The following is an 11442-nucleotide window of genomic DNA, read 5'->3' on the forward strand; positions in this document are numbered from 1 at the left end:
AACTAGTCTAAACAGGGATATGGGTATAGCTGAAGAGTTAACAGAAAGCCTGGGTCCATCTTGAGATGAAAAGCAGAACTCAGCTTTATTTTCCTGCTCAGTCAAGTCTTCTTCCACACTGCCATCTAGTGACACTCATACAGCTAATACTTCATTATCCTTTATAAAGAGGGGGATAATACAGAAACCAAATGAATAAATTGAATAATATGATTTAATAATGAATATTGTAATACCCATGAAAGATAGGGCAGATGTACATGAGCATTCATCTGAGATTCTGTCCTGTTGACATTCAACCCTGTCAAAATCTACCCAAATTCAGGCCTTTAAAAACAAATTCTGCCATACCTTCAAAAAGCGTTACCTTAATCCAAGGTGAGTCCAGATCCATTGAAATGCTGGATTCAACTTGATTTGCCCTGTACTGGGTTCAGACCGCCATTACTGCCAGCCCTGTCTCTTTTCTGCACCACATACCCTTCTCCCAAATTTACATGGTGGCTGTCATGACCTTGACCCTGAGCAGCAGCTGGGACACAGATACAGAGGAGGATCAACCAGGTGTTTCTACTAAGATTTAAAGGCAATCACCACAGCATGCTGTTAAACAGAGTGGCTTCAAACAGCCATCTGAACAATCTTTATGCTAGTCTACACTAATTCAGGGTATACCACGCCATGAACAAATGCCTGAAATATGCCACAATCTACAGGTAGGTAATATTTATTCTTAGACCATCAACAGTCTATTATAAACAGGTATTATTTATCAAAGAGTACACTTACATTACAGAAGAAACGTGGGATAGATGGCTATGGAGTGTAAGGTTCCTCCTCAAGATGCTGTGAAATCATGCCTTAACTTCTTGCATTCATTTATTTTTCCATTTTGACAGTAGGTGTTGCATGTTCCCACCTAACAACCGAAGGCGGAATAAAATGTTCTGCGAACGTGATGTCTGCATGTGTGATGTGACTTTTCCCCTCTCTCCTTTCTCCTGTAGTCCACCACATACTTGAAAATCTGCTCTGGAGGGTGCCCCAACCCTCCGCAGGTAGAGGGGAACTGTAGTTCTGGTTCTGCTCACAGAAACAGTTCTGTCAATGGAAAGCCTTCACTGGATGTTATCCTGAGCTCCTTCAATACTGGGTGACTTTTCTAAGCAGTGGAGACTGCTTTGGTGCAATCTGTTCGACCATGCACCACAAAAGCCAAAAAATGTTAAAAATACGGGAATAAAAATGAGACCATGAGCTGCCCCAAACAGGATCACAAGGGACATTATCTTAAAAAAAGTTCTAAAGATGTACGTGGATGACATTGACAACACAAAGACTCCCAAAAGGGTGGAGACAGCTGCCTGCACAATAGGATAACCAAGATGGTACAGACCTTCCATTGCCTTCTTGTTCACTTTAGATTCCTCACTGGAAACAATGGCATACGAAATATGAGCAGAGAAATCTACTGAAAATCCTATACAAATAATAAGGTTGATCATGGATATGGAGTCAAGATTGACGTCCCAATGAGCCATGAAACCAGTCACACCAACAATAACAGATGCAATAGCAAAAGTTAGCCACAAAGAGCAGAGAGGATTGGGAATGAGCAGCAAGGAAATAAGTAGCATAGCTCCAGTGGCAACCACAAGCTTGTGAATGGTATGCTTTACTATTACAAGAAACTGATCAAAGTATATAAAAGATGGATGATAAACCATTAGTGGTATTTTGCAGTTTTTAGCAAGGCCTCTCAGTTGCTTTAAGAGATTTTTCTTATCTACTGAACTAGTAACATTGACTGTCTGTATGAAAAAACGTGAGGCTGATATTTCTGTAATGCTAAAATTAACATTCCACTCTAACTCTGGATTTACTTTAAATAGGGAAGGAAGATTTCCAATGAATACATGACGGTCATCTATATTTAGAGACATGTGTTCAGCAAAAGTTTCATAAATTCTCAACCATGACACTGAGTATTTTTTGTCCACATAAGAAGAGTTTTCTAATGACTCCATGCAGTTCTCAAGATCTGCACGAACAGATGAATTCCAATATGCTATGCTTTCAGTAATAACAACCATAACCCTTGGACCATATCCCTTGGAAAAATATTCATCTTCCCAATCGTAATACTGAATGACGTAAGAATTATCACTAGCTAGATTGCGAACATCTATACCTTCTTTAACTTGTGTGCATCCATAAATGCTACTGCCCAGGTAAACAAGATACAGTATCACCACTATCACCTTGGTCCAGCTATGCATAAGGAAAGGACCATAACGCTCTCTAAAAAATCCGTTCATGGGATGTTCAGTCTCTGCTCCAGTGGACTTATCGTAAGATCCTCCTACACAGCATATATTAAACAGGCAACCTTGAGAATCCTGAGGCACATCCGGCACTTTCATGAAGGTGAGCCAATGTCTGTTGCTTTCTTCTCTTTGGCCATTCAGAGCAAGAACAGCCCCAAGGAACGTCAGGTTGTATATGTAGCAGAAGGTGAAGGCTGTTCCTGTATAGATGCAAAATGACTGAATTGATGGGAAGGAAGTTACAGTTCCGATGTAGAAGGCTAAAACATCTGTAAAAGTTGTGATGGTTACTGAGACAAAAGTCTTTGAATAGGTTTCAGCCATTCGATCTCTGATTCTGTTCTTTACTTTTGTCTGTTCCCAGCAGGACACCAAGATGAACATGTCATCCAGACCAACCCCTGAAGAATAGCAACAGGAAGACGATAAATATGTCAGTTTCCACATGCTGTTTGAGAAAGCATTAACAATTAGATTTAATATTTCATATTATGCTTTGCTTCATAATAACCTGGTGCCCTTGAGATGTTTTGAACTACAATTCCCATGTTTTCTGACCATTGAGCATTTTGACGGGGGCTGATGGGAGTTGAAGTCCAAAACCTCTGTAGGGCATCAGGTTGGAGAAGGTGGCTTTATAAAACAAACTTAAATCAGCTTACAAAACTTTGCATAAAATAATAATTGTGTGGATAAAAAAGGACTGAAGAGGACAAACCCACTACACATAAAGCAGGCTTATCTGCTTATATAAAAATTCTTCCAATTTTTTTTTGCAGATTAACTAAGAAGCTTTGTCACATTTGTTACAATGATTATGATTTTGGAGTGTCGTCTGTGTGTGTGTTTAATTTTATTTGTATGTTCATGTTTTCATAGTATCGTAAGCCACCTTCTGACGACAGTGCATCCTGAATAATAATAACAACAACAACAACAACAATAATACTAATAATAGAATTTTGATTGCATAACCAAGTACAAAGTACATGTGTTCCCCATACTTCAATTACGCATGAGCAAGAATTAGGTCTAGATTGAAGTGGCATGATGAAAAATATGAACATGTCTTCACAAGATATGAATAAGTTATGCATACTTATGTACAAAATAAATCAAGAAAGAATCAGTCTGAACAGGTCTAACTGATCCCAATTCAATCTACAATAGTGAATGGATCTGCATTTTTGACAATGAAGAATCAGTAAGGAAGCTCCCAATTTTGCTTGAAGAAAATGACTGGAGGTAAGTGCATGATAAAGGGGGAAATGGATGGATGAGAATCAGAAAGATAAAAAAATAGCACATGGAAAATAAAACTTCAGTCAGCTATCGACCTGTAGAAGCGCATTAAATGGATGAAATCAAAAGGGAGGACAAGTTCATGCATCTCTGGAAGAGAACTGACATTAAAAAGGATTACCTTGAGAAAGAGCCATAGTCAAATCTACAATTCTTATCACAGTTATGGAGCAATATAGATGGGTGGATGGAATTTCTCTCTGAACCCTAACCAGACATTCCCATGAAAGTTTAATCTTTAATGGATAAAGTGTGAGAAATGTATACAGCTGCTCACTTACCAAGTATAAGAAATGGTGAATTTGCAGCTGTGATAGCAAATGGTACGCCACAAAACAGCAACAATCCAAAGCTGCCGACAACTGCTAAGGCTGAAGACAGAATCCCAAAAGCTGCAACCCACACTTTTGTCCGTACACAATCTAGCCTGTTAAAGAGAATAAGAGGAATTTAACTGGATTTAGGATTTTATGATACCTGAGCTAATCCCCTCCCTCCTGAAATAAAACTATGATATGGAGCTGTTGCATGTTAAAGATACTGGTTGTGGTTGCATGTAAAGCTAAGTCACATTGTCCCTTGTTAAATTGTGGTTTATTGGTATGTCTGAGCATATCTCCACAAACCATCGTTTGTCTTCCAGCAACAAACCACAATTAGATCTTGAAACCATGGTTTGTTGTTGGGCTTTAAATTCTGGCTTGCTTTAATTGTGGCTTATATTGTGTGAGTGTACATTTATAAGCTAATGAGAAAACTCACAACTAAACGATGGGAAGAAGAAAAAGAAGGGCGGAAACTCCTTCAAGAATTAAGGGGGAAAGTTACCTTGAACATGATATAATTGAAAAGAATATTGTTAAAAAATATGTGACAGACATCAATGGGATCACATCCTTAGAAATTTTTTCAAATTCTTTCTGTCTGGACAGTGAGGTAAAATAGGCCACCTGCAGGGTTGAGGGTTGAAAGAGGAGAAAGAGAATAAACTGTTACATATTTTATCTCCTAAGATGTATCTTAGGACATAATAAAAAGAAATAAAAATAGATTATCATCTTTTACTTCAGGGCTTTTCCCAATACATTAAAAAAAAAACGTTTAAAAAGAACCCCCAAAATGTGGTAGCTTCTTTCCACTGAAACTTCGCCTTCATGTTAATATCAATAACTGCCCTGCCTAACTTTTCAAAGAAGGTTGAATTTAATAAATTTAATAAAACATCTAGTTTCCTTATCAGATGAATGGTTGTAATATATTCAGACATAAAAGAATGAGGCGGGATTGATTTAAATTTACCAAAACAAAGGCTGATTTAAATCGAGAAATAGAATATGTATTAAAACTAAAAAAGAGTAGCTTCTGCCGTTAGTCTTTGGCGGCTGCAACGGACTAAAACAGCTATCACTTTGAAAATTGTTATTAAAACGAAGAGCATGAATAAAGGAAAGCACTAAGTAAAGGTGCATATTTTCTGTTTTTCATGCTGTGCGAAGCAGCCCCAAGGCACCCACCACTGACCCGGACCGACGTGAGGTTCAAGGACTCCAACATGCCCGGGATGCGCTCCAGAAAGGCGTGCAGCCAGAGCGCGCTGGCCTCTCCTTGCGACGCTTCATCCTCCTGCAAGAAATAGATGAGGCGCATCGCTTTGGCGGCCCGGACGGGGCGCTTCGGCCCAGCTCCAGGCCCCAGCGTGACGCCCCCTAGGAAGAAGCCCAGGAAGACGCGGTCTTGGAAGAGCGGGAAAGTGAGGGTAGGGAGCAGCGCCTCTATTCGTGCGGGGTCGCCCTGCAAGAGGAGGAAAAGCGGGTTGGGGCTCCAGCAAGTGCCGTCGTTGCGCGCGCAAAGCTTGTCGTACGAGAGCTCGGTGGCGTTGGGCCCGGTAGCAGTGAGGCCCCGCACCGCCGCGTCCAGCGCCAGCAGCTCGGCGAATGCTGCCTTGGTGAGGAGCGAGCTCCTGTCTCCAGAGGCCACGGCTATGAAGGAAGCGAAGGTGCCCCTGGTGCTCAGCCTCTCCGCGGAGAAGCGCTTGGCGTCGTCCGTCGGGAAACGCGCCTGGACGAAGCGCCGCTCGCCCTTGGCGGGCCCCCCGACGGGCGTGTACTGGCCCTCCAGGTCATTGGCCTCACGGCTGAGGAGAAACATGAAGCCGGCGCCCAGGACGCCCGAGAGCGCCAAGGGCAGCAGCAGGAAGGGCCACGGGTGGGCGCCCACGGAGGCGCCGAGGGCCCGGAGCGCGTGCGACAGGGGCCGCACCACGCAGTCGTTGTGGCATCCGCGGGGCGACATCACCGTCTTTCCCCGGCCCCTTCCTTGCCCGCTAAAGGAACCGGGACTTCACAGCCAATAGCCTGGTTCTTGCTCAGTGGGCTCTATCAGTTGCGGAGCGGCCGTTCTCCGCGTGGCGGGTGCATTCCGTATTCCGCCATCATGTTTTGTTGCTGCTCCCCCAAGCTCAGTCCTGCAGAATTCAACGGTAGGTTCCTGGGTTGGTGAAAGTGGACTGTAGCGTTTCAGAAGCTGAGAGGTGACCGAGGGTCAGCAGTGGTTTCCGTGAAAGCGTGGGGCAAGCCCGTTTGGCAGCCGCCCCCACAACCGCGCCTCTGACGCTGCCCCTGCTTTCAGGTTTAGAATCCAAAAGTCGTCGCGCAAAAAGAAAAGCTGTTGGGAGTGAGCAAAGAGAAGGCAAATACAGGCACTTGTATAACTGAGTTATACAGTTCTTATCAGTTGGAATAGAAATAATTCCTGGACAGGAGGAAACAAAATGTGCTGGTCTCTCAGCTATGCTGATGGACTGTCCCTTGCTTTCTATAGATACATTAACCAGATTCCAGAAGATACCTGGGAGATCTTCTAGCTCAGTGGTTCTCAACCTTCCTAATGCCGCGACCCTTTAATACAGTTCCTCATGTTGTGGTGACCCCCAACCATAAAATTATTTTTGTTCAATTAAAGGGAAATAAACACAAATCAATCATGACATCAGAAATTGCTATACATCATTTATTTTTATTTATTTTATTTATTTATTACATTTTTATACCGCCCAATAGCCGAAGCTCTCTGGGCGGTTCACAAAAATTAAAACCACAAAAAACATCCAACGGGTTAAAAACACAATTACGAAATACAGTATAAAAAGCGCAACCAGGATAAAACCACACAGCAAAGTTGATTATAAGATTAAAATACAGAGTTAAAACAGTAAAATTTAAATTTAAGTTAAAATTAAGTGTTAAAATACTGAGAGAATAAAAAGGTCTTCAGCTGGCGACGAAAGCAGTACAGTGTAGGCGCCAGGCGGACCTCTCTGGAGAGCTCATTCCACAACCGGGGTGCCACAGCGGAGAAAGCCCTCCTCCTAGTAGCCACCTGCCTCACTTCCTTTGGCAGGGGCTCACGGAGAAGGGCCCCTGTAGATGATCTTAAGGTCCGGGTAGGTACATATGGGAGGAGGCGTTCCTTCAGATAACCTGGCCCCAAACCGTTTAGGGCTTTAAATGTCAATACCAGCACTTTGAATTGGGCCTGGACCTGGACTGGCAGTCAATGAAGCTGGAAAAGGACTGGCGTAATGTGATCTCGTCGGCCAGTCCCTGTTAGTAAACGGGCTGCCCTGTTTTGTACCAGCTGAAGCTTCCGGACCGTTTTCAAAGGCAGCTCCACATATAACGCATTGCAGTAATCCAAGCGAGAGGTTATCAGAGCATGGATAACTGTAGCTAGGCTATCTCTGTCCAGATAAGGGCATAGTTGGTATATCAACCTAAGCTGATAAAAGGTGCTTTTTGCCACTGAGTTCACCTGTGCCTCAAGTGACAGTTCTGGATCCAAGAGCACCCCCAAACTACGGACCCGATCCTTTAGGGAGAGTGCAACCCCGTCCATTACCGTGCTCAGGCACTGGTTCAGAACAGTCACTGCCTCACCTGGGTTTGATGAAAAGGAAAGGTAGAGCTGGGTATCATCCGCATATTGATGACACCTCAGTCCACATCTCCGGATAACCTCCCGGATTACTGATTACATGCATCAGTAATCCCAACATTCAGTGGAAGGAATGACATATGGCTTCAGCTAAACAGGATGAAGTTCTGCCTCAAATGGTTTTAGTGAAAGAAACTGGAAGTCTGCATACTAGACATACCACACTACTGGGAAATGTGACATGAAGTTTCAAAGAGCCAGGGTGGTGGAGTAAGAGTGTTAGACTAAGAAGTTCATTAGACGAGTGTTTTATCGCATGCTCGCTACTGCCCACTTACGGATGTGTGCGCATCCTTTAGACGATGATGTCCGCCTTCTCGTTTTTCTGTAGCAAAATAGACCCCTTTTAATCCAATTTATATATAAAAAAACACGGAATGTGCTGCAATTTCCTGCTGTGTGTAAGAAAAGTAGCATGATAAAACAGCTCTGAATGGGCCACGTGGTCTTTGTTTACTTCCTCTTTCTTCTCCTGGCAGAAAGAGGAAGTAATCAGGGACAAAAGTGGGCTGGGAAGCGACAGAAAGGAAACATGATTCCCCACCCCCACCCCAAAGTGATGACGCTCTAAAACAGGGAAACCCATGTTCAAATCCCTACTCAGCATGCCTCATCTGTTTCAGAGTTGGGAGAATAAAATGGGGTAGGGAGAACCTTGTATTCTACCTTGAACAAGGAGGATATTTTTATTTGTGCCAAAGGAGATACAGAAATAAGAGACCCCCAGTGCTGGTGTAAGGCTTTTGAAGACCCTTGGGCAAGGTCTCCTGTACTGAGTCTAGCTCTCACTGCCATTGTCACCAGCTGTTATTGCTCCTCCTTCTCTTTCTCATTATTGCTACTGAAAGGATAATTTTATTGATTGCCTCTTGTACCTGAGGGTTACTGAACCTAGGCTGCTGAAAGCATGGGTTCCTGCGGTACCTTACATCAATAACTCTCAAGGTGGTTTCTCACAATAGTAGGTTACGAGCCTACAGTAACTAGAACCAGAATTTCAAGAACAAGCAATATTAGTAGCTTTAAAACATTTATTAAAGCAATTAAAGGAAGTTAAACAGACACAAACCTCCATTCAGCAAAGCAAATTAGAAGAATATACTCACAAGTCTGGCAGATTTCTGGAGAACAAGACAAACACAGACTCACACCCCCAATGACAACACCACTCATACTGACTGTGAAGCAGCTGTTCTCCACAGAGGGACACCCATCTCTCCCAGGCAAGTAAGACCATATCATGCCTGAGGTAAGGGGAAGACATCTTTGTCCTCTGTGTTCAGACTTAAATACTCTTCTCAAAGACAAAGACTTCCCTCTAAAAACATGTTCATTTATTCTGAAATAGCTAAATCTATTGGTCCACGTCATTATTTTAGATCATCCTCTTCCCAGAATGTTCCAGCTCTTCCTGACGTATTTGTTTACCTCTAAGTTACATCAACCGAAAGTTTATTGTACTAGCCAAAGGCCATGACAAATACATCAAAAGAAAGCATCCATACATATATGCAGTAATACAAATACCTCAAAATTAAACGGATAACTTGAAATTTACCATAACTAAAACTCAGCTTTCACTCAGCAGTCTGAGGCCACAGCTAGACCTAAGATTTATCCTGGGATCATCCAGGGTTCGCCCCTGCCTGAGCACTGAATCCCCTGTGTGTCACCTAGATGAACAGGTTTGACCCCTGGACGATCCAGGGATAAACCTTAGGTCTAGCTATGGCCTAGATCTCCATGGCAGTTTATGGCAATTTTGTCTAGTTCTCTCTTATCTTTTTTGCTGCCAGTGCAAACAAAGCCACTTTATGTGTCACACAACTGTTGGTATCACTCAGAAGAAAAATAATTGTTTCTACAAGGGCATTCCTATATCTCTGTGTTAACAAGGGTTTCAGGAATCTGTTGGGTCCCTATACAGAGGGCAAATTAACATGTAGTGAACAATGTCTTCCACTTGATGTTGGCCACAGATGCAGAGTCTGCATTCAAATAGCATCTTGTGGTAGCGTCCATCCAGAATCGCAGTTGGCATCACTTGGAATCTCAGTTCAATAAAAGCATTTCTTAGTTTGGACAAATAGCTGGCTCTGAGATGCTGTTTTCAAAAGAGGGAACCACCAGGAGAATTTAGAGTTTTTAATTAGTTGCAGATCCCTCCTAGAATCTATCCAAAATAGCCAATCCCTTAGTTGCTTCTTATCCATATCAAGGACGGGCAACCTCTAGGTTGGACATTACTTCTGCTTTTCATGTGGTCAACTTGTCTGGTTTACTTCTCTGTTCTTATGGACACAGGGATTTTTCCAACCCCAATGCTACCTGTCCTTCACCCTCGAGCTTTCAATTAGTTCCTTAACAGGAATACATATGGTTGGTACAAGTCACAAGTTCATATGACTAATGTCCTTGAGCAACATAGTAGGTACAAGTCCTCATGAGTAACATCTTTGAGCAATATCAAATCATATTTCCAAATCATTTTCTATCAGGCCTTATCTAAAGTATCTAAACCTTGATACAGTGTGTATGCCTACTTGCCCCGTTGCTTTCCCACCCCAGCGTTCATTGATGTATATAATGTAACCCTAACCTCCCCCACCCACCCCACTATAATAATAGAAAAGCAGATAATATATCTCTTACACTACTACTTGCTGGTTTTATAGGCAGGGAGCCAGTGAACAAGCAGGCTATGGCATCTACTGCTCTTCCTCACCAGTGCTGTTGTCTGGACCAGAACAAGAGGCTAGTGAACAAGCAAATTGCAGTGGTGAAGAGGAAGTCCGGGGGTGGGTGGGCTTTTGTCAGTGAGCCACTGCAGGGTGTAGGGCCTTAGCAAGTGCCCTTGATGCCAGCCCTGAACTATCTGTATTCAGAAACTACCCCTTTCAAACGGTTAACATATGGAGAGCTACAGGACAACACCTCATATCTCTACCTCTGATGGCAACACATTCAGTCACGCCTGCAAGTATGTGCCCTTTGCAGATGTCTATACTCAATAGGTGGATATCAGGTCTGGGGAAGTGTCTCTGTGTTATGTCTCTGTGTGAGAGAGAGGTGAGGATAATTTCTGGATACAGCTACAGACTACAAGACCTTTCCCCAAACCTCATGCTCTTTAGTTTTATAGGGCTACACCACCTGTCATGTCAAGCCCATGGCCATACTCTGCCAAACCCCAGACTTAACCAAGGATTATAGGGCTATAAGGAACTTCTCAGAAGACTAGCTGTTCCAAGTTCACAAAAATAGGTGAAACAATACAAAAAGCCTTATTCACTGTGGTTAAAGCCATGGTTTAAGGTGTCTTCTGAACACAGCCTGGCTTTCTCACCATGGTTAAAGCTGTGGCTTAAGGTGTCTTCTGAACGGGCTCAGAGTCAGCCCTGTGGGGTGGGGGGAGAGCCCAACTGTAGCAGGCCCTGATGTTTCCTCTGCCTACTCCTGTCCCCTTGCTCCTTACCACTGCTCTCTTCCTGGTTCTCTTCTGCATTTGAAATTAGCGCAATTACATGTAGAAAGAGCAGTGACCATGTGACCTGTACATTTCAATGGGACAGTGCCCTCTAGCGGGCATTTTATATTTTATTTATTATTTATTAATTACATTTCTATACCGCCCAATAGCCGGAGCTCTCTGGGCGGTTCACAAAAATTAAATTATAGCCCGCTAGAGTCGGATTTTCTGAGGTTTATTTTGTGACACTAAAACAGAAAGCGGGAGATGTGCAGAAGGCTGACTGCATAGTCAAAAGGACCCACGAAAATCCGTGAGTAACCAGTAATGAGCGTGCTATAAATCACTCAT

At 43.1% G+C, this 11442-nt stretch overlaps 1 protein-coding gene across 1 annotated transcript; it reads right to left on the reverse strand.

Moving 5' to 3' along the window:
- Window positions 1-1118: 1118 nt before the first annotated feature.
- LOC134395306 (patched domain-containing protein 3-like) lies at window positions 1119-5921 on the reverse strand. The gene is made up of 4 exons (XM_063121498.1): window positions 5151-5921; window positions 4458-4579; window positions 3911-4056; window positions 1119-2728 (listed from the first exon to the last, which is right to left on the reverse strand). The coding sequence occupies exons 1-4, from the start codon at window positions 5919-5921 to the stop codon at window positions 1119-1121; spliced, it is 2649 nt and encodes an 882-aa protein (XP_062977568.1).
- Between the last annotated feature and the right edge of the window lie 5521 nt (window positions 5922-11442).

This window comes from Elgaria multicarinata, chromosome 1 (assembly GCF_023053635.1).
Source record: "Elgaria multicarinata webbii isolate HBS135686 ecotype San Diego chromosome 1, rElgMul1.1.pri, whole genome shotgun sequence".
Lineage (NCBI taxonomy): Eukaryota > Metazoa > Chordata > Lepidosauria > Squamata > Anguidae > Elgaria > Elgaria multicarinata.